Source organism: Protobothrops mucrosquamatus, unplaced genomic scaffold, assembly GCF_001527695.2.
Source record: "Protobothrops mucrosquamatus isolate PMUCROS unplaced genomic scaffold, P.Mucros_1.0 scaffold1498, whole genome shotgun sequence".
Lineage (NCBI taxonomy): Eukaryota > Metazoa > Chordata > Lepidosauria > Squamata > Viperidae > Protobothrops > Protobothrops mucrosquamatus.
In genome coordinates, this window is record NW_015387672.1 from 105,161 (window position 1) to 129,746 (window position 24,586).

The 24,586-nt window shown below is 39.4% G+C and overlaps 1 protein-coding gene across 1 annotated transcript in view; it reads right to left on the minus strand.

Annotated features, from left to right (window-relative positions):
- Positions 1-24,586, minus strand: part of LTBP2 (latent transforming growth factor beta binding protein 2) — a 126,256-nt gene that overhangs the window by 31,266 nt on the left and 70,404 nt on the right. The window contains exons 11-19 of the mRNA XM_029285310.1: positions 23,114-23,278; positions 22,202-22,435; positions 21,293-21,312; positions 20,123-20,174; positions 12,473-12,598; positions 12,089-12,217; positions 9,539-9,658; positions 5,513-5,638; positions 4,879-5,004 (exon numbers count right to left, since the gene is read on the minus strand). Coding sequence (XP_029141143.1) covers positions 4,879-5,004; positions 5,513-5,638; positions 9,539-9,658; positions 12,089-12,217; positions 12,473-12,598; positions 20,123-20,174; positions 21,293-21,312; positions 22,202-22,435; positions 23,114-23,278 — 1,098 coding nt within the window. The remainder of the gene's footprint in view (positions 1-4,878; positions 5,005-5,512; positions 5,639-9,538; positions 9,659-12,088; positions 12,218-12,472; positions 12,599-20,122; positions 20,175-21,292; positions 21,313-22,201; positions 22,436-23,113; positions 23,279-24,586) is intronic.

The following is a 24,586-nucleotide window of genomic DNA, read 5'->3' on the forward strand; positions in this document are numbered from 1 at the left end:
CCTGCCAAGACCTTTTACTCCAAACACACAGAAACAAAAACAATACACACAGTTTAAAACCACAGCACACTACTTTGCCAGAGATTCAGCTTTTGTCCGTCACAGAGGTCCAAATGGCCACCACCACCCTTTTATAGCCTGTGGGGTGTGGTCCAGTGACTCAGCTTAATCTCTGGCACGTCTCTTTTTCTGCTGCGCATGCTTGTCGCTCCTACGCTGGCGTGGATCCAGCCACAACTTTTCTTCCTCATTATCCGACACACCTGGCTCCTGGCCAATCTGAGAAACACCGGGCTCCTGGCCAATCTCAGAACCACCTGGCTCCTGGTCAATCTCTTCTCCGTCGGAAGACACCTGAGGCATTGCCAAAGAGGAGGGTCCTGGAGAGGGAGGTCTAGCCATCTCCTCTCCTTCATGTTCAGAGCCTTCGTCCTCCGATAAGAGGGGCTCACAAGACGGAGCCACAACAGCACCAGAGGGAAGGACAAGAAACAATGGTTGGAAGCTGATCAAAGAGAGAAGCAACCTGGAATTAAGGAGAAACTTCCTGACAGTGAGGACAATCAACCAGTGGAACAGCTTATCTCCAGAAATCGGGAGCGCTCCATTTCTGGAAGTTTTTAAAAAGAGACTGGACAATCACCTGTCTGAGATGGTATAGGTCCTCCTGTGTGAGGAGGGGGCTGGACTAGAAGAGGGCTTTTAACCAGTGGTACGGGTACCACCTGTGGTACATTGGCACCTGGCAGGTGGTATGCAACCATCCTAGAAAAGTGGTAGTGGGGGAGGGGAATGAGCTGAACCGGTGGCAGCACCGCACAAGCCTGAGCGAGAGATGGCTGGAGCTGCAGAGCTGTCAGGGCTCAGCGGAAGCGCCAGGATCAGTGTCAGGCTCCGGCTGGAACTCGGCACTGATCCTGGTGCTTCTGCTGAGCCCTGAAGAAGCACCAATCAGCTGGAATGTTGCAGCATCTCCAGGGTCTTGTGGTTTACATTCAGATGCTTGGCAACTGATTCATATTTATGATGGTCACAGTATCCCAGGGTCATGTGAAGTGACCAAAACCTGCTGCAACCACCCAGCAGATGGGGGGAATAAAAACCAAACACCTCCCATCCCACCCCCGCTGCCAATCCTCAACAGAAATGCTCACAACAATGAAAACCTCGGACAGGAGGAAGAGCGCCGCCGGGCGGGCAGGTGTCTTGCTCAGCTGTGGCTTGGGGGCACTTTTTTTAGTGCCATTGTAACTTCGAACAGTCACTAAGCAAACTATTGTAAATCGAGGACTACCTGTACTTTATCACTTTTTTCCTTTTTTTTTGTCATCAAGTTTTTGACACCTTGCTAGGCGACTGGTGGTAGTCGGATGTTGCCATATCCTAAAAGTGGTACAATGGGTGAAAAGGTTGAAAAGCCCTGATCTAAGCCATCCCAACCCAACAAGACAAAGATTGAAGCTTTGTCCAACAGGGGAGTAAGTGCTGATAACCTCTGCCCCCATCCAGCCAAGGTGCCTCCATCCTGGCCTGCCAGCCATTTGCTCAAGGCTGCAGCTGGCCAAGGGTCCCATCCGGCTCCTCTGGCAATGAAAAAAGAATGCATCCAGACCAGAAAACGAAAAGTTAACTATGTCAGAAAAGACAAATCTTCTGTGTTGCTCGACTGTAAATCTCCAATGATGCCCCTGATGTCGGTAAGCCGAGACAGAGACAGCAGCATTGTCTTATCTATTCCAGATATTTCACCCCTATCTGTTGATCAAGCACCCTCAAGCGCTTCATTTGTACCACCTTCTGTGGCCTTATTTGTACAATGTTAGAGTGTGAAAATATCTATTGATGATCCACATTTGTGTATAATCCAACCTGCACCTCCAGGAAATGCTTGCCTTGCCCAACTATTTTTCAAGTTTACTTTGTACTGACTGCCTTACTATATGACCACAACTTGCATTATGTCATGAACCCTTTTGGTCTTAAACCCAAAGGTGTATACTTTGTAACAATGTAGTATCCTCATGAGGTCATAAACTTCATGATGCTGCTTGCATATTGTCTTTCTGGTGAAAATATAATGTATGGTTTACTGGTCCTAATTGTGATGTTGTCCTGAAGATCAAGAAGTGGGGACTGTAAAAGGAAAAATATATCAATACCTATGACATGAGTGATCTAATTAATTAATCATATTTTAGATTTGAACTTGCAAACTAGCACTTGGCTTTCACTTGCTGTTGACTTTCCATAGAAAAAAATGACCGTTTGTGGTTGGCATGAATTCTTAAGCAAAATGGTATATAGAACAAGAATGTAGGAGAAAAGAGGAACTGAGCCCTATGTATGGATGCAACAAGCGTAGGAACGGTAGTGAGGACAGTAGTGGTTAGAACAAGGATAGGATAAAAAAAGAGAAGTAGCGCCGCCGGGAGGGCAGGTGTCTTGCTCGGCTGTGGCTTGGGGGCACTTTTTTTAGTGCCAGTGTTCAGGTTGCCCTAATGTCCATAAGAACTACTCTTTCTCAACAGACTGGACTCTCTCCACATGAGATATTAGTGAGTAGATCCATACTTGATGACAAAAAAAAAGGAAAAAAGTGATAAAGTACAGGTAGTCCTCGACTTACAATAGTTCACTTAGTGACTGTTCGAAGTTACAATGGCACTAAAAAAAAGTGCCCCCAAGCCACAGCCGAGCAAGACACCTGCCCGCCCAGCGGTGCTCTTCCTCCTGTCCGAGGTTTTCATTGTGAGCATTTCTGTTGAGGATTGGCAGCGGGGGTGGGATGGGGGGTGTTTGGTTTTTATTCCCCCCATCTGCTGGGTGGTTGCAGCAGGTTTTGGTCACTTCACATGACCCTGGGATACTGTGACCGTCATAAATATGAATCAGTTGCCAAGCATCTGAATGTAAACCACAAGACCTTGGAGATGCTGCAACATTCCAGCTGATTGGCACTTCTTCCGGGCTCAGCAGAAGTGTCAGGATCAGTGCTGCTTTCCAGCTGATTGGTGCTTCTTCAGGGCTCAGCAGAAGCACCAGGATCAGTGCCGAGTTCCAGCCGGAGCCTGACACTGATCCTGGCACCAGCCGGAGCCCTGACAACCCCGAAGAAGCGCCGATCAGCTGGAAAGCGACACTGATCCTGGCGCTTCCGCTGAGCCCTGACAGCTCTGCAGCTCCAGCCATCTCTCGCTCAGGCTTGTGCGGTGCTGCCACCGGTTCAGCTCATTCCCCTCCCCCACTACCACTTTTCTAGGATGGTTGCGTACCACCTGCCAGGTGCCAATGTACCACAGGTGGTACCCGTACCACTGGTTGAAAAGCCCTGGCCTAGTTTTCAGATTTAGACTGGATGTTTCTACATGTGTAAAACATGTGTCATTTACTGTATCAGAGAACAATTCTAACATAGGAAGCATATAAAAGAAACAAAATGTATTGTTGGAAAAAATATGTAAGCAATTATTTTACATAATTAGTTTCTGTAGTCCATTTTTTCTCATTTTAACTCTTTATAGAAAAATATCATTGTATATGTGACATTCTTAACTGGGAAACTGCTGGAATTCCTATTGAGGTCAACTTCAATTTTAGTCTCCACATTTTTCTATTCCTATTTTCCAAAGCTAGTTCTTCAAAACAGCAAGCAAACATAAAAAGCAATTAATCATTGTTAATTTTCTTATTTCCAGGGCTTTTTTTCAGCCGGAACGCNGCGGAACCGCGTTCCGGCACCTTTTTCCGGGCCGGCCGCACCGGAAATAGCCCCTCCCACACCGGAAATAGCCCCTCCCAAATTTTACTTGCATTCCTGTTCTCTAAAGGGGCGGTCCTAGGGTTTGATGAGGGCGTGGCCAGGTTTGAGTTCCGCCACCTTTTCTCCGAGAAAAAAAGCCCTGCTTATTTCTAATAAACTGATTTTAATTTATCTGAATTTAGTTTTTTAGCTGGTTTTCATTGCAACTTTATTTCACATTTTCTTTGTTACACTTTTTATTTTATAGTGGCATACTTATTTTACTAGCATTATAACCTAATTATTCTCTCACAGAAAAGAGGATTGTGGGAGGATTTGATACTGAAAATCTAATATGGCACTTCTTGATCTCTCTGTTGTCATGGTCCATTAAATGTCTAGAATATGTGGGGACCATCCAATTAAATAAACATCCCTCTCATCCCTTAAAACATAGGAGTTAACATTTTTCACTCTATAAAATGATGATGATATTTGCATTTGTGTGTGAGCTCTCAACCATTCCATTTTTAAAGACCTTTTAAAATTAAATTCTATATAAAAATGGATGGAAAATTAACCATTTTAGATAATTATTGGATGACCACTAGATGACAGCAATAAGATGCAACAAACTATAGCACTTTGCTTGCCACTGTTTGATTTCCAGAGTTTTTTACTACTGATCTGGTAGCCCTTAATGTCTGGTCTTCTAATTTACAACTTTAAAAACAAAAGCAGATTAGCTTATTTAATCACAATGAATAATCATGCCCTTCTTTTTTTCATTCTTCTGACCCATTTTCTTGTTCTTCTCCAAACTGACCTAATTTAATGTAATGAATGTTATCTGCAAAGCTGTAACCAACTCATTAATTAATACATTAATCAGTGCCAAATATTTCCAATCTCAGTATCTTCAAGTATTTCATAATAGCCTGCCAAGACTGTGAACTGTAGCCTGGGAAAAACAGGATCAATATTCTACAAAATGCTTTCCTCCTAGGTGATGAATCTGGGAAAGGAAAAATCAATCCAGATCATAATCACTACTTCTTCCGCTTTTAAATGCACAGAGGCCTAAAGTAGGCCAAGTGTTTCAGTCATTCAGCCATGCAGAACGAAGTCAATATTATTACCTGCACAAGACTGTCTGTTAGATGAGAGAACATAGCCTATTTCACAAGCTTGGCAAGTGAAGGAGCCTGGTGTATTAGTGCAGATTTCCTGTGGGCAGGCCATGTGTGAATTGCATTCATCAATATCTAGCGGGAAAAAACAGAGTTTCACTGACATACTATAGAATATGGAAGAGGGAAAGTTCAGGAAGTGTCCTTATCATACATTGATCTCTCACCAGAGTTCTGACAAGAAAACAGTTCGGACAATACTCTCTCAAAAAGTGCTTTCAGAGGCTCATTTAAATTTCTTCAGAGCTTCTGAACTCACAGAGATTATGTACCAAATCCATCCAATGTATGATTGAAAATGCTTCCAGCAGACTTTTCCTCAACAGTGTATAAAAACAATGTGCTACATCCAATTATTTCTTCATATCAAGTAATATTCACTATATACTGTATATATACACAGCTTCCAATCAGTTTTCAATTAATTTCAATCAATAAGTTATTCAGATAACTTGATTTCTATGACCACAACAAAAGCTTGTTATTTATAAGATGGTCTATACAATCTTCTGGATCAGGCTAATGTATATTTTTTAGTTAATGAGAAAGTTTTCTTTATCATCATATCAAGCCACATATATACCTTCACACGTTCTTCCATCCATTGATGCAATATAGCCATTACCACAATCCACACAAGAAAAGGAGCCCTCAGTGTTGATGCAGCGCCCTCTGGGACAGATGTTATAGGCTGTACATTCATCAATATCTATGTCAAACAAATAAAAGAAACAGGAAACTGAATTTTGAGTTGATGTCACCGAACTTGGCAGAGCAACAACAGAACATAAAGAGCCCTATTTAACTTTCAACAAATGATGCTGTAGGCCAGACATGTCAAACACAAGGCCCGGGGCCCGGATGCGGCCCGCAAAGTGGTTTCATGTGGTCCGCGAAGCCATCCTGGAAACAGTGAGGGAATGGCCCCCGCTGCCTTGGCCCCGGCCCCGGCCAGCCGGGAGCCAATGTACAATTTTGTGGTGGCCATCTATGCTGAAATGCATTCAGTCTTAGCTCCATAAGGCCGTCTGGAAACAGCGAGGAACCAGCCCCTGCCGCGTCGGCCCCACCCCCTAGGTGCATGCTGGGGAGGTGTCACCCTTTGTGAGGAATGAAGAAATGCACCATCTCCTGGAAGTGGCCAGCAAATGGCCCTCACCTACTTCACATATCTGGCTTGATGGGCTCTGCCCTGGTCCCACCCCTTTCTGCCAGAGACCCTCAGATCTGTCCCACTCCTGCCCAGGCCCCCACAGGCACCCTTGATGCAAATGATGTATAGCTGGTCACGCCCACCCAGTAGGCCACACCCCCTCCATCCACACCCACCCACTAGGCCACACCCACCCTGGCCACACCCACCCAGCCCCCCCAAGGGCAACCGCAATGCTGATGCGGCCCTCAATGAAATTGAGTTTGACACCCCTGCTATAGGCAAAAGAACAATGTGTGCAAAAGTTATCAAGAAATAGCTATATTCCAAGTAAGATTGTTATTAGAAACTTCATGAAGTTATCCAGAAACACGTAAAAATTGTATTAAGAGGTCTTGCATCTGGCACAATGAAGATTAAGAAATTAAAGCTTCAATGCAGAAAGTAAAAAAAGTTGAAAAAACTTTAACTTCTTTCTAACTACTGATCAGCCTATTATAAGGTCATTGGATGATTATGAACTTTTAATTATATAGCAACATAAAATTATGAACATACGGGGGTAAGGTCTTGCACAGGGACAAGAGGAGCTGTATATTGTTACAAGGTACTCATGAAGGAGAGAGAACTAGAGTTTTTATTTTGACTCAGAGTAACTAGCAAAATTTTACCTATAATCTTTCATCCTATGATATTAAGATTAGATAATCTTTTCTGCAGACCACCAGTGTTATTCCCACTTAAGCTTACTTTGATTTTTTAAAAATCCTACTCTTGTTTTTCTATCATTTGATCATTGACCCATTTATTGTGAACATATTATACTATGAATTGCAATCTACCATCAGTTTCTTGTAATGGTTGATGAGTAGAGATGATTGTTGATTTAAAAAAAAAATCACTCCTGTATCTTTGTGGTTTATAGCCTTACTCTCTTACTTAAGGTTTGTTTTCTTAACCAGAACCATCATTTACTACCAAGTTCATGTTCTGGTTCTTATCCTGTGCCACATCCTAATTTGGTGAAACTTATTTATACAGATCCATATTAAGGTTTTGCTACTTCTATTTTCTGCCGGTGACTATCTAATGAGGAAAACATCTGCCACTGACAGCACTGAGGCAGGAATGAGGCAAGACTGGTCACTGCTAGACTCGTTCTTGTGGCCTTCCTTCTCTCATTCTCAAAGCTGAATAAGGTAAAACAATAACAACAACAAAAACAGGTTTTGCATAAGCAAAACATACCAGCTCCCAGATTTCTAAGGGAGGGAGCACAATTTGATCCACTAATCCACTTACCTTGTGGTAAAAACAGCAAGGGCCAGGGAATTTAATTACTCCATTAACTGCTAGCTAAGTAGCCTAATACTTCAGGCAGAACTACTGAAGGCAATTCTAAAAGACAATCTGCACAGTGCTGCTGTGTCCAGCTCTTTAAGGAAACTTCAGAATAGAGGAGACAGGGCTGACTAGGAATTAGAGGGATCCTATCTTGTTGCTCACAGAGTCACTTTCTGTGAAATATTAATTGGGTTGATTAATAAATAAATAGCAGCCAGAAATACCCAATAACAACATAACATTATGATCATAAATGGAAAAGGTCTTGCGCAGGGACAAGAACAAAGGATAACTTGCCTTTGGTTCTGTTGTCATGGGTGGTGATGCTTAACAGATTTTAAAACCCTGAAGATAAGGGGGTCACCTAATGAAGGGGAGAAATGCTACCTTGGTTTCATCTTATGTCCAAATATTGCTCACCCAGTTTCAACCTGAAGAGGTTTTGCTGTGATGACTGTAACAATTTAATTTTAACAAAATAAGCAAAAAAGCTTAATGACTTAATGGCAGGGGAAATCAGTCTGAAGCATTTCAGCCTTGCAGCAATTAAACAAGTATGTGCAACGTATAAAACCTAAAGTTGTTGATTTCTGACGGACTTGCTCAATACTGTTGACTTAATGATGGATTTATATAACAACTATTGGTCTTAGGGTAGGAGCTGGAGATAGTACACTATGGATATGTAAGATGATATTTCCTAACAGTTTAACTTCCAAAGATAATAAACGTGGCCAAAGCTAGCTCCTCCTCAATGTTTGCAATGAATTTCATTTAATCTTCCTAATCTGTCCAATATTTGGGGGTAAATTGGCTTTGTTCCATTGGTTGATTGTCCTCACTGTCAGGAAGTTTCTCCTTAATTCCAGGTTGCTTCTCTTTTTGAACAGTTTCCAACCATTGTTTCTCATCCTTCCCTCTGGTGCTCTGGTGCACAACTTGACTCCCTCTGCCTTGTGGCAGCCCTTCTTTTCTTTAGACTAGCCAAACCCAAGTTCCACAGTCATTCTTCATATGTTTTGGCCTCCAGCCTTTGATCATCTTAGTTGCTCTTCTCTGAATTTTTCCCAAACTCTCAACATCTTTTTTGTGATGTGGTGACCAAAATTGGCTGCAGTATTCCAGGTGTGGTCTTACTAGGGCTTTATAAAGTGGTACTAATAGTTTGCATGATCTTGATTCTATGCCTCTGTTTATACAACCTAGGATTGTATTAGCTTTTTTGGTTGTTGCTGCACACTGCTGGCTCATAGTTAAGAGAAAAATATTTGACACAATCAGAGGAAATTAGTGGCACATGGAGGATCAACTAAACTTTTTAGAATTGTTTTGTTAGAGGAAATGATATAGCATAGCACTGAAAAACTGAAATATAAACCTCTTCATATCAATTTTTAATTTGTATCTTACTTTTTACTGGAGAGAGGATTATATTCAGTGAAAAGGCATATCTTTACTCTCAGGAGGTCCCATAGCCAGCCTCCACATCTTTAATTTGAAAAAAAAGGGGGAAATCTCTGTCCAGTATCTTGCCTGTTTGAATCAATAAGCAGTGCTGAATTAGACAGACATTTTCTGTAAGACAGTTTGTTTTATTATAAGCCAGCATTTTTCAGTATCGCTGTTGTTTGGAGTGGGCAAAATATTGAAATAGAAGTGCTGGAAATACTTTGAATATTCTACATTTTTTTTTGTTCTGAAGAAAACCAATTATGATTTATTTACTTCTGGAAATATCTTCAGAGATACCTGATTTAAACCAATATATGTAGGTTGTAAAAGGGAAGTCAGAATATAAAAACAGCACTATTTGGTATTTTCCTTCTTTCCAGAAGAGGGCAATCTCTGTTCAGCAGATTTCCTATCAACATTACTTCACACATTCTACTTATTTATGACTAGATAAAAGTTAAATCTGAATGAACATAATAAATGGGCATGTTCTCTGTTAAAGATATAAGTCATATTAAACAGCTGAGGTCAATCTGTAAGGAATGAATTTATATACGTTGAGTACTTTAAACAAGGTTTATCAAACTACTTGGCAAGAAAGATCAAAATTAGCTATGAAAGCAGAACATTTCAGAAAGCAGGGGTCTTTTGCAAACTCACCTTCACACTGTCCTTTGTGATTCAGGAAGTAGCCTATTTTGCACTCACAGTGATACGAGCCAGGTATGTTGATACACTGCCCTCCATGGCACACATTGAGCTGGTCACATTCATTTAGATCTGTTAATTCACAGCAACAGCTCTTCAGCAAAAATTATCAATCCAAATTGCTAAGATGCACCATGGTTAAGTGCTTAGCTCCTTATATTATCCTTTTAATATAGTATGTTTAAACTGGAATGACCAGGGCAAATCATCATACCTTAAACACATTAATGAGAGATCTAGTTCTCTGGCAAAGTCTATAATACCAGGAAAAACAGAAGGAAAGAGAAGAGGACAACCAGCAGAAGGTAAATGAACTCAATTATAGTGGCAATGGGACAAAAATTGGGAGAACTGAAAGACCAGGTTGGGCACAAATTGTCCTGAAGAAAATCTATGTCACTGACTTGATGGCATATAATCAATCAATAATTAACATTTAATCTAATTTTCATATTTCAATGTAAATGCTTTTGCAAAATTATGCAGAGACAGAGGTTTTTAGATACACATCATGCTATTGTTTTTCTGTTCATTTATTGCCAGATTTAATGAAAGGTTAATTATCTTTTTTACTATTTATATGCTTTATTAAATCTGCTATCTGCTATCGTTAACAAAAGCATAGGGCAGGAAATTGAAAATGATCTAAGTTAATACAATAATAATGGCATGTAAAAGCTAAACAATAAAATAAAATATGGCAATAAATTCCAGAGCACCCGGTTTTGTTTGTTTTTTCAGATATATATATATTGATAAGACAAAGGAAAGGTTAGCAAATTTTCTTGGCCACAAAAGATAAAAGAACTGAGATCTGCAGGCAAGACAGAAATAAAACAAAACATTCCCTCTCTCTCTCTCTCTCTCTCTCTCTCTCTCTCTCTATATATATATATATATATATATATATATATATATATATATATATATATATATATATATATTGTGTGTGTGTGTGTGTGTGTAGTGTTACCCCCTCAGAGGCCACCAAAACCCAGGCCCTCCCAGTCCCGCTCTCCTCTCTCGCGCTCTGCAGCTGCACTCTCAAGGTGTTAGTAAAGTGTCTTTTCTAGCAAAAGCTCACATGAAGTGAGGAGGTGGCAGACTCTCGTCGTCAAAGGGGGGCTTTCAGGAACAAAGATGACTAGCCCCTAGCCCCGATAGTCAATGTGTGACGGTGTTTAACAGCCCCAGGCAGTCATAGTAGCAATAGTCAATGATTTCACAGCGACCGTTTGGAAACAAGTGGGGTGGGGAAAACCCCGGCTCCAGGCAACGATAGAAACATGAATGAAGGTAGTCAGCATTCTGCAGTAACAGCTTGCCCCACAAGGGCAACTCCCCATAATGTCTATAACTTGCACAAATAACAATAATCAAAGTTCGGATGGCCGCTAGTCTCCAAAGCAGTAACGACCAGCCTCTCCTTCTCTTCTGTTGTCGCTTGCAGTCTCAGGTCTCATCGGTGTCAAAACCCCTCCCCCCTTTCCTTTATTGTTAAAATCTGAATTTAGCAACCCCAGCAACTTTCTCTCTCCTCACTCTCTCTCTTGCCTCTGCTCGGGATATCCCCCCTTCGAAAGAAAGCAGTAAAATTCCACCTTCTCTCTCTCTCTCTCTCTCTCTCTCCCCTTCCCTCTCCTTCCCTCTCCTTCCCAGAAAGGGATCAGCTAAAACCTCAAATCCCTCTTCGACTTCACCTGGTCTCTCTCCGACAATAGCAACAGCAACTACCCCCACCCCCTTTCTTTCCTCCTTTTTCTTTCCTTCCGCTCGATCCACGCCCACCGCGCCCAAAACCGGCAGCAGCTGTCCGAGCTTCCCTCTCCTTGGACAGGCTCCTACAAAGCCTTTCAGCCAGCCTCGCTACATATGTACACACACACACACACACACACGTATGTATGTATGTATATGTATATATATATATGTGTGTATGTGTGTGTGTCTGTATACACACACACACACACACACATACACAGTGGGAGAGTGAGAATCTAATCAATATAATTTGATTTATGATCTGCATTAATAGAAAAGCATCGAGTTCTCAGAGTTTTTAAAGAATTAAAACTGCAAACAAATTTGCCTCTGTTTTCGTGTTTAAAATTTCTCTTACGTTCAAGCTTTTAAATGTAACTTTCTCTTACCTACAAATGTTTTATTATGAACATTCCCTAAAAATCATTACATAATTAAGCTCTCCCCGCTCTATTTGTTACTTAGTTTTTTAAAAGACAAATGTTCCTGATAAAACATCTTTTTTAAAAAAAATAACAGGCCCAGCTTATATTCAATTTTTGAAAACATTACACATTTTCAGACACCACCTGAATATAAATATAAATTTGTGACACAAAAAAATAGATCCTGAAAGACTCTACATGATGCAGCCCTCAGTGGTACAGAATAAGGTGTTTGGTGGAACTTTCAGATCTTTTCCCATATAAATAAGTGGTGAATTTCTTTTACATTCTTTAATTTCATAGAAACGTTACTCACCCTGACATGTTTGCATGTTTTGTGAAGTGAGAATGCTATACCCAGAGAAACAGATACAAGAATAAGAGCCTTCAGTGTTGACACAGTGACCCTTCCCATCACATGGATTTCTCTCACATTCATCAATATCTGAAACAAGAGGAGATAGCTAACAACATTTTGAAACTGTCCTCCCTATCTGTTCTGTAGGGACAGATGAAATGAAAAATGTAGTTTGTAGAAAGCTGAACTAAAGATCACTTATTAAAATCTTATGCATAGCTTCTTGGGTTACATTCTTTATTTCCCAGTCTAACAACTTCTATATTTTAAACAGTTTTTCTTGTGTACTCATACTGCCACAGACTATTTCCACCAGCAAAACTAATTAAATAATTAAAATACCAATGCAATAAGTGTGACTAGGATGTTGTTGATATCCAGGATAACACAAGCAGGTATATCCTTCAGGAAAGTTCACACAAGTGCCTGGCCCACATATATCAGGTGAAGAGGAGCATGGATTTATCTCTAAAAAAGAAAAAGAAAAATGTCGTCAGGGAACAAATAAAATAGGCGTGTGCTGTTGTCCTAGATTCAAGACAAATGTAGATATTTTTACCTTAATTAATGAAATTCATTTGTGCAAGACACAGCAAAGGCTATACCTTAAAAGGGAATCAGTACTACCAGTCTAAACATAAAAATGTTATGCCCTGAGTTTGCCTGGTTTATATAATTTATAAACCAAGATTTATAAAGATATATTCCTCTTCCAATAACTTCATTCTGGATTATACCAAACTCACTGGAGAAAATTTGGAATCAGCCCAGCAATATGCAAAAGCTCAAAAAACACCCACATCTCTCAATAGACTTCAAAAATCCCACCAATCAGCCAGCTCACAAACAAACCAATACAGACAAAAGAGTATTGAGACAATCTTTGCTATGGGCTCTTTCCAAGAACGTTTTAGTGCAGAGCATAATGGCAGGGGCAGCTCTCCCAGACATTGAGACAAGTCTGAAACAACACAGCTGCTATTAACCAAGCAGTAAACATATGTCTGCCTGAGGTCACAAATCTTCCCACTCCTCCCCCAAAAATGCCCATGACTCAACTGTGTGACCTGAAATAAACGACAAGAGACACTCTATAGCCTTCCAGCTCTGCCATTGTTCTGTAGTCAAGAGGTGTTATTTTTCTAGAAATCCTTCCCAGGTTTGCTTAAAAAGGGCTACTTGTGATATAAGCAGCACATAAATCAGTATTCTGAACATAATCTTATTTTGTTAGAGTTATTACAATAGGTGAGGACTGAATTAGAAAGTTGCTCGCTCAAACAGCATCTTAGTCACGAACTTACAAAGTCTCTCGACAAAGCCTATTTTCCATTTTAGGATCCCAACCTACAATATTGGAATAATGATTCTGAGTTGTTAGATTGTTGAAATATGGTATGTAATCTGCTTGGAATAGTAGTATCCTTTTTCTCCCCTCTTTCTCAATTATCCTGGGATTCGGCATAAAGATCTGTCCATTTCCATTTCTTTCAGTGAAAATAAAAATGCTGCAGGATAAGATGGTGCTTAGGGGTAATTATTAGTTTGAAGTGCATTATTTATGATTGCCATATTCAATATATATAAGAAACAATGTAAGATTTCATTAGAGTGAAAAAGCTACAAATGCTACAATCAATTTTAATATCACTGGTGAAACTGACATAAACTATTTTTTAGATCAGCATCATGAAATTCTATAGTTTGACTGTCTTGTGTGAAATGAAAAATCTCTCTTTACTTACTGCATATTGTAACTGAATTATGACAACCAATTTATTAGAACAGTGGTCAACATACCTGTGAATACTGTTGCTATGTTTTATATCCACTACAAAGAATATGAGAAACAGGCAAAAACTAGAAACATATTAGACAAATACCAGCAATCAACTGGACTCTGTAGTCTTATATATATCATTCAGTCCAACTTACTGCTGAATAATTTATATAATAAGTCATCTAATCCAATGCAGCAAATCAACTCAAAACTACTTCTGCAGTAGTAATATGTATAGGATGCAGCAACCTTGCAATGGACCAGCTGGGAATCTTTCAAAAACGTTTTTTTGCCAAAGGAGACAGAGAGAACTATCTTCTTGGAGACATGAATGGAGTATTAGGTCCAGTTTTAGATGAATTGTCCCAAAGGCAGAAAGGAAAACTTCCACAAAAGCCTTTCACTATATGGATGAATTGGCAATGTCAGATGCATGGAGAGTAAAAAATGTAATGCCTCTTCAAAGGCTGCTGGCATCAATCACTCCAGCAATAAGATGTTCACAACTTCCCAAATCAAGGGAACTATCACCCTTGCCTCACCCCAACCCATCCATCCAGCTGACCTATGAGCCAGGATATTTGCCTAACATACTCAGAAAAAGAGAGCATGATCTTAACAATAATCATATACACATTATGCAATATACAATGTTAGACAACATGTATTGATAAAATCTTGAAGTACACATGACATACAAATGCATACTGCTTCTGGGGAAGATAGCAGACTGAAGACAGCTCTACAAAAAGCTGAGCTGATCTGACATTTGCAGCCATGAATAGGGAGCCAACGAGTAGACTGGCTCCTTAGACTCTCTTGGATAAAGAGGATATGCAAGATCATTTAAGCTAGTGTTGGCGAACCTATGGCACGCGTGCCAAAGGCGGCACTCAGAGCCCTCTTTGTGGGCACAAACGCCATCGCCCCCTCAAGGGTCTTGCCCTTGGCCCGTGGGTTGAGCGCATTCCCATTGCGCACCTCGGTACCTACCGTGACCGCCTGCTGCTCACGCAGGTCCATTAGGCCACCGCCCAGAGCTTCAGGCCTGCCCAGCATAAAGGAGGTGAAGCGGTCGGCTAGGAAGCCCCACATAGAAGTGGTAGAACACACCCAGGGCCAGCAGGCAAAAAGCCACCCTGAGTGGGGAAAGCTGGATCCCCATCAATGTCATGGCTGCCCAGGCCCAGCAGAGATGGGGGGGAGGCATGCAATCCTAGCTGAGACTGGGGGGCCATGGCACCGATGGGGATCCGGCTTTCCCTGCTCGGGGTGGCCTTCGGCTTGCTGGGTGTGGGGATGCTTTACCACCTCTACTCGAGCTTGCTAGCTGGCTATTTCGCCTCTTTTGTGCTGGGTGGGCCAGGCGCTCTGGGTGGTGGTGGCAGCCTAATGGACCTGGACAAGCTGCTGGCGGTGCCGGGCCGAGGCAGGGCCAGGGTGCATCGTGTGTGCAAGGGGAACAGACTCCATGCGCAGGCCAAGGGCAAGATCTGCAAGGGGGCCGAGAAGATGACCAGCAGCAACCTGCTCTCCAACCGCAAGCAAAACCAGACAGGATGGACTAGGAGCATCTGGCAGTCTGCATCATGTGGCTCCCCCCTCCCCTACTCCACCTGCTGCTGGAGGGCTGGCCCAGTATTGGCAGCAGGCTGCAGAGCCGCAGAGTGCGCCAGTCGAGGGGCCGGCAGGCTGTGGCTACTGATGGATACCGTTGACCCCCATGCACTCGCTGGCCTCTGTGTGCGGGGGCCGATGGTGTCAGGCAGCAGCCGCCTCAGCCCCTGCATCACCTCGCCTCACCCCACAGGACAAGCCTCCTGCCCACTGCCCCAGAGACCCCCTGGATCTCCCCCAACCCTGCCCGGCCCCCACATGCATCCCTCCCATGAGCAACATTGAGGTGGCCACACCCACTCTGGCCACACCCACCCAGTCTGCTGTGACCATACTCAACCAGTGGGCCACGCCCCCCAATGCCGCCCCCAGGACACTTCAATGCTGATGCAGCCCTGGCACTTTGCGATAAATAAGTGGGTTTTGGGTTGCAGTTTGGGCACTCGGTCTCTAAAAGGTTTGCCATCACTGATCTAAGCTGTTCTCCTTACATTTATTCCTTGTGAGGAGACTGCAAGACAGCAATCTCCAGTGAGTGGGAGATGAAGGAGACAAGGCAATTTGCTTTGTCAATTACTCCCACCACAAATGGAGCCTTTTTAAAGACAGACAGTAAATTCACATTTCCCTTGAGAACAACTTTCAGAAATTGTCTATTAACTGCTTCAAAAAAGTTAGACACTGTCAAAATGACAAGACCGGGTGAGTGTCTTCAATCCTTACTATAAAAAAATTAAGATCTATCTTTATTTTACGAATTTAAAATAAACCGTAAAAAGCAAGACAAAGTTTTTTGCTATAGGAAGTTTTAAATGGATTAAGGGCTCAGAAAACATTAAAATATTGGGTTTTGAACATTAAGACTTTGCAATTAATTTTAAAGAATAAATGCAATTTTGTGGGAAAGAAAAACTAAGTTGGAAACATAACAAGACAGGTAATGTATAATCATGTTCAGATATATGTTTGAGGAACTGCACTGGGATCTGCAGTGGAACCGTTAATGAGTTATGTTAGCTACGGTATGTCTTCTTGGGAGTGGTTTGTTCCCAGAAGATGTTACAGAAAAAGATATGCAATGGAATCTACCAAGAACAATATGGATAAGAATTTGAGTAAATATTTGTCATCAATTACCAAAAAAATATTGAATGAGGCTTTTAAAATTAAGAAGAAAATAAAAATGATAATCCCAGAGAGCAATTGGAAGAATTCCTTTTTGCTAGATTTATAAAAGAGGCTGCTTAAGGTTTTGAAGAAATTCCTAAGAAGGATCAATAACCATCTGAATGGATAAAAAAGCAAGATTGTCTTGTGTAAAGAAGGAACATGAGGTTGGTTTATTTGACCAGGGTTAAATGGAAAATGTTACTATTTGGAGTGGGTTCTTTTGGATTTGCTGATATCTGGACTGGAAAAACATTGTGTATTAGATATTGTTACATTAATGTGATGTTTAAGATGTTTTCTCCTTCAGTTACTTTATATATCCTAGTTAGTATGACACAATTTAAACTAACTCGGTATTTCACTGTCTTTTTACTTAAGTAAATAAGTTTTTGGCAGCTTGTCCTTTTTACAGGAAATATTATCCTTCTTTACTATGTTAAAAAATTGTTTGCATTAGAATACTGGGATTACTTTATGGTTGCTAAATATGGATTTGCTTATAGTTAAGATATGAAATGTTTATCTGGATGGTATATCTTGCTATTTAAGGAGGTTCTCTTGGTACTGTTGGCATTTGGAATGGAAAAATGTTGTGCATTGGGCTTGTTTACATGGTGTTTAAGCTTAATTTACATTAAGATATACTTTATGCCTTTTAAATGTTGTTTGGCTTACAGCAAAAGAAAACTGAGAGCCGGTTTGGTGTAGTGGTTAAGGTATCAGGCTGGAAACTGGAGACTATGAGTTCTAGTGCCACCTTAGACAGAAAGCTAGTTGGGTGACCTTGGGCTAATCACTAGGGGTGACATGATAGCAGTGTTCCAATGTCTCAGGGGTTGCCACAAAGAAGAGGGAGTCAAGTTATTCTCCAAAGCGCCTGAAGGCAGGACAAGAAGCAACGGATGTAATCAAGGAGAGAAGCAACCTGGAACTAAGGAGAAATTTCCTGACAGAACTATTAATTAGTGGAACAGCCTGCCTCCAGAAGTTGTGAATGCTCCAACACTGGAAGTTTTTAAGAAGAGACTGGACAACCATTTGTCTGAAATGGTATAGGGTTTCCTGCCTGAGCAGGGGGTTGGACTAGAAGATCTACAAGATCCCTTCCAACTCTGTTGTTGTTGTTGTTGTTGTTGTTATTTCTTAGCCCAAGGAAAAAAGCAATGACAAACCACTTCTGAAAATTGCAGGGACTTGTCCAAACAGTCACTGAAATTTGGACACAAGTGAACAGAAGAAAGAAAACATAATATTTTGCTTACAACTAAGAGCTGAGGTATGGAATATTGAGTTTTATATTTGCTAATTAATGTTATTATTTTAAGATTCTATTTGGACTTTTTGCTGACACTTTGATTCAGAAAGTCATTATTTATTGGATTTTCCCATAGTTAAGAGATGAGTTATAGGATGAAGAGTTTTATATTTACTAATTAAGAGAAAGTGAAGAAATTATGAAATTGCAGGATCCAATTTGGATCCGTCACCAGGACCAGAGGTTTAGTCTTCCAAACTTTTGGACAAGAATCAAATATAAGTTATTGCAAGATGCCAAGCAAAGAGAGTGTCTGGGTTTACCAGATTGGAAATTGTATTTTGATGCATCTGGTTGGTTTGGTTAAAAGAGTGGGTGAACCTCTAGAATAAGAGGCTGCTCGATTTGGAAGACCATGAATTAAGGTTTGGATGGCATGATGGTATGGTATGATAAAGTTAAAGTAAATGTTGATTTTAATAATCATTTTATTAGACGTGCTATATTAAGACTTTGGAATAAATATAAAATAAGGTGTTTTTTTTATGAAACTGCCCCTATGGGTGTCCCCCCCAAGAAGCTTTTTTTAGAAAAGAAATGGTGGTGAAGCCAGACTGGTGATGTATGGTAAAATAGTATCTTTCAATTCTCAAGCCTAGGGAAGAATTAGAATTAGAAGGTCACACTTGTCACTGGTTTACATATCAACAAATGAAGGAAAGATTTAAAATAGACAAAAAAGGCCATGGTTTTGAGTTCGCCAAAAATGAATTGGAAATCCTACTATCTGGTAGTGATGATCATATAACTGCCAAGGTCTATAAAACATTATTAAAATTGAACTTGGAAAATGAACATGTAAAACACTGTATGATCCAGTGGGCAAGGAATTTTGGATATACTGTAATATGATGTTTGAACAATGGGAGAATATGTGGATAAAAGGCTTAAAATTCACATTAAATTATAACCTAAAAGAAAATTTTTACAAAATGATGTATCTCTGGTATTTAACACCAGATAAGTTATTTAGAATGTATAAAGGTATTTCAAATGAATGTTGGAAATATAAATGTAAAGAAGGGACTTTTTATCATTTATGGTGGACATGTGATAAGACAAATAAATATTGGAGTAAAATTCATATATTAATGGAGAAAATTCTTAAAGCGAACATAAAGATTAAACCAGAAACTTTCCTTCTGGGCCTAATGGAAAGAGAACTGGGGGAAAAATTGGAACTCTGATTTTATATACAGTATAGTGACAGCAGTGAGACTGCTCTATGCTCGATGCCTTGATTCCTACCATGGAGGAATGGTTACAAAAGCTGATGGAATTAGCAGAGATGGTCAAATTGACTGTGCTGATAAAAGAAAAGAACATAAGTACCTTTGTTTCTAATTGGAAACCACTTCTGGACTTTGTGCTTGAGGTGGAAAAAAATGATATCATGATTTTGGGTTGTACCGATTAGACTGATTTGCCAATACAGAATGGCTAATGGATACTATTATAGAAATGTAAAAAGTTGAGATTTTATTTTAATGTCTGATTTTACTGCAACAAAGTCTGAAGTCAATCTTTTTGTTTCTCCCCCCTCTTTCTTCACACCCTTTTTGTTTTCACTTTTTCTACTATTTGCTTTTGTATTTTCATATTTTATGTTATAAATGAATAAAACTAAATAAAATCTGATGACAAACTGTTGGACTGGAGCCCATCTCAGGGAACTTCTCAATACAAGATTATGTCATTCTTATCATTAGATGGCATCTTTAAACTTCATACTGCATATATAAATTAGTGTTTTTCAATTATATTTATATGAATAATGTCCATGTAGCAAAATTTACTGATACCACTTTAAGAGTAATCCTAATGGATTTACTTCTGAATAAATGCATATGAAATTGTGCTGTAAAAAAGGAATTAAAAAGATAATTCTGTAAAGTTAGACAAAAATAGAGAAGATAAAATATTGTTTATTATCTTCTGCCCAGTAGATTCAACATTCGTCCTGCTTTTCCATCAGCAATAAATATTCAGCAAATTATAGACTGTATAAATTATAGATTGTTTTTTTCCTTCACGTATCAAAATAATCAACATAGCCTGACAATTACACTTTTGTCATCTCACTCATAAATACCTATTTCAGCAAACGTACTTTGCAATTTACCTGGATTAGTATCGGTTTCTTGGGTAGCATCATCTGTATCCTATGAACAAAGCATATAAATACAGTGACTGTTTATAAAGTATACATAACTTACATAGTCAGAGATGAATTCCAAGAAATCTAAGAATTTTCTTCTTTAGCAGTTTCCTTTTAAATATATTGCTGGGTAAGCATATTTTATATGAATAAGTCCAGCTGGATATGAAATGGCTCTCTCTCTCTCTCTCTCTCTCTCTCTCTCTCTCTCTCTCTCTCTCTCTCTCTCTCTCTCTCTCTCTCTGTGTGTGTGTGTGTGTGTGTGTGTAAGTTAGTAAGAAATTGACCTTTACAATTCTATATTTTCATCAGATTAGGCTATTGGTGCCGCCTACCTAATGACCTTTTTGATGGTAATGATATTATAAAGGGTACAAATATCTCTCTTCCTCGTCATTGGTAAGCTGTAAAAAACAGATGAACAAATTGTTGCTGTTTAGGACTAAGAATCACATGAACATTAGATAGGGCTATTTGGTCCATGTGTTTTTTTTTTATATAGTACATTCCTTTCTGGATGTTTCCTTTTCTTTCTTTTCTGGTTTGCAAAACTTTGTTTTGCATTTATGAACTATTAAAAATTATCCTATTTGAGTAATACATTATTTTTCAAACTTTCTACTAAAATATAATTTAACTACTCTCTACTCTACACTATATAAATCAACACAGTACTTTTACAAGACTTTTCTATTATTTTTAGGTTGAATATTTCACCTCCATTTGTATAAAAATATGAATTCATAAGATAATTGTATCTGCCCTCAGTAGAAAATTATATCCTTTCAGAAATATTTTAATATACAGTATATATATTAAAGCATTTCTTTGAAAAGTAAGATTATTTTTTTAAATAGTGCATGCTTTATGCAGATTATCAGCATATAAACAGGAGAACCAGTATAGTATAGTGCTTAAAGTGATAAACTGGCCCAAATTCTAGTCTGCCCTTGGCCCACCACTTGCTCTTAGTTTAATCTACCTCATAGGTTGTTACTATGGAGAAAAGTAGGAGCACTGTGTGCACCATCTTGAATTACTGAATGAAAGGAAAGCAGCAAATCTAACAATAAATAAATCATCACCCAAATGTAGACTTACTAGTAATTTGTTTTAACTCACCTGTTCTTCTGGGGATTCAGCTGTAAAATGATAAAATGATATTAGAATATAGGATGTTTTTTGCATGCCAAATATATTTGCAAGTGAGAACTGCTATCCCAGTAGTAATAAACCCATTTCCTATTCTATGTAACTTTTCAGTTTTTGAAGAGTGCTATTATTTCCCTCAGTTATCTTGTCTGTAGGTTAAACATACTCAGATTCTTTAATTGCTCCTTTTAGAGCTTGGTTTCCAGAACAAACTCACTATTCTGATAGCTCTCCTCTGAACTTGCTCCAATATATCAGATTCTTTCTGAACTATAGTGACCAGAACTGGCCATAGCATTCCAGGTTGGAATTTTGCTAGGCCAAATGGAACAACTACTTCCTATGATCTGAACTTAGTGTTCCCATTAATGTGCTACAAGATAGAATTCCCTTTTGGCTAGTGATTCACAAAGCTGGCCCATATTTATTTTGTTGTTGATGACAACATCCAGATCCTTGTACTATTGCCAGATTTCTCTAGCCTATATGAGTACTTTTTATTTTTCCCACTCAAAAGCAGAAATTTATATACCTTCCTGTTAAATATTTTCCTATTCATTTCCTCCCACTGTTCGATCCAGAATAGATCTTTTTAATCTCCAATCTCTCCTCCAAAGTATTAGCCACATCTCCCAATTTTGTGCCATTATAATCATCATCATCTGATATTCTGTCTGTCTGTAAATATGCATTGTAGTGTGAGCCAGGATATCATAAATAAAAAAATTAAGTAAAATTTATTTTTGGTTAATTAAAGGGCCTTAACTCAAAATAAATTATTCATTGAAATTAGGGCCTGAAATACAGTCATTTGAAAAAGTTCAAATTGAATTGTGTGACATCCTCGGAGTTACCAAAAATTTAATGTGTGATGCTTACCTTTTCTTGCTGGTGTGTCAGTTGGGGAAAAAATATCTATAGCACCACCATTCAAGACTTCCTGCACTTCCTTCTGTCTAATTGTCCAGTTAGACATCTGATCACTGTGTCCTCTTTGCTCCTCCGGGCTGAGTGAGGGGAGTTCATCAACGTCTGCTTTCCTCAAAGACATCCGGATGTCTGAGTTAGCGTACGTGTAGCCATGGCCTGCTGGGCAGATTTCCTTAAAAGTTTCTGTATCCAAGAAACCAAGAAAAGTAGCCAGGTACAAGATTTGATTTAAATAATTACAAAAAATTTGAAGCTACAAAAAGAATATGAAATGGCTGGGATTTACAATCTCAAATAATCTAATTCAATAGTAGGAAGTGGGGTTTTTTTTCCAGTTACAGATATAAGATGTGTGGGGACGCATAGCTTCTCTATTAAAGGTGTCTAGCAATCAAAACATTGCAGGAGAACATGTTTAGGTTATATGTACTTGGAACCAGAACTGAAAAATGGAAGTCATCAGCAGAAAGAATGTAATGTTTGCAGGATTGGATGCAACCTCCTATTAACTGATACGAGAAACTATGCCTAGTTTTTCAGTGAGAGCAGACAAGAAAACGTCATGACACAGAAATTCTCATTCTGTTCCTTTCTATGCTGCTTGGAGTCAAATTGTAAGCCACTCAGAGTCATTGCATCAGTGAAATGGGTGGCATAAAAATTTAATAACAAACAAGCAAACAAATAAAATTGCATAAGGATGAAGAGAACCACAGGAAAGAGGAAACTGTACAATGCTTCTGAAACCCAGTTTTGGCAGAGAACATGATGGGTATCAAAATATTTAGCGCAATCACAGGATTTAACATAACTGGACAAAACTAGAAACAATATGGTTAAACAAGAAAGCCAAAGTCTTACCAGAGCCCAACAATGGGCATATCTCACAGTTTCTCCCCCATCCTTTGCCTACACGACTACAGCAGCAGATCTGTTTGGTGATCCACTGATTAAGTGGCAGCGTACACGTTCCTCTTATCACAGAGCGATAGCACAACCCTTGTTCTGTTGAAACTGCCTTGTCCGCTGAAACAAAATTATGGATTATTTCTTCAGGTAGCAATTTTTGAAAATTCTGATAAAAACATAGAATCTTTGTAATTCAGGGTAATCTCTGATGTTAATTTTCCCATGCTCGGTGGGGTTCTTTTCCAGATAAAAGGGTATTTTCTACACATACATGTACCACTTTGGAAACAGTAGTATCTACGTCTAAATAAACAAATTCAGAAAGTTCTTAATGTTCACAAATTTTATTTTCCTATCTTAATGTTCCTACTCAATTACAGTATTTCACCAAAACAAAAAGGGAATGCAAAGAAACGAAGGATAATTTAAAGCTGCCGTTCATTCCGAAGAAAAATTCATTTAAAATGTTACGTTCATCATGCTGTAAACTGAACAGTTGAATAGATTAATCTATTTAAGTTGCCAATCTAGACATCTCCTGCTTTAGGATGCTGGCAAACAACTAACTTTATAGATACAGTGTAACAATTATAAGTGAAATAATATAACAGTTTAGGCCAGTGGTGGCGAACTTATGGCACGGGTGCCAGAGGCGGCACTCAGAGCCCTCTCTGTGGGCACGCGCGCTGTCGCCCCAGTCCTAGGCCTTCAGCTGGGTTTTATAAAACCTTTTCGCTTTAGGCCTCCGCCGCTATGTGCAAAAAAAAAAAAGGTTCAATCAATCAGTCAATTTCAACTTCTTGCAGGGAAAAAAAAATCTTGCCAAGTTGGAATTGATTGATTGAACTTTTTAGTCCCATCCAGTCTGCCGTTACCACCGCAGCCACGCCAACCCAATGGCCTATACCCACCCAATTTGCCATGCCCACCCAATGGGCCACGCCCACCCAATTGGCCACACCCAACCAATGGGCCACACCCAGCCAATGGGCCACACCCACCCGGCACTCCACGATGCATAAGTGGGGTTTGGGTTGCAGTTTAGGCACTCGGACTCTAAAAGGTTCGCCATCACTGGTTTAGGCCTATGCTGTATGTTTGCAACAAGACTGCATGACTTCAGATTTTAGTTAACAAATCAGTCAGATCTTTCATTGTAAATGAACCGTCACTGCAAAGTTTTCAGTGTATCAAATAATGTCATTTTCAGTGTAAATTTAGCTTATTTAAATTACTAAACTACTGAATAATTTATCTTAGACTGAAAAATGTTCTGTATTTTCATATGTAATCTACTTTAATAAAGTTTTAATGGGTGGCCCTTTTTAGATGCTCAGTACTATTTTATAATACTTCATGTTTCTTATTTCCTATTATTTATATAATATTGCATTTTTATTACTACAAAGACCTACAATAGAGAAG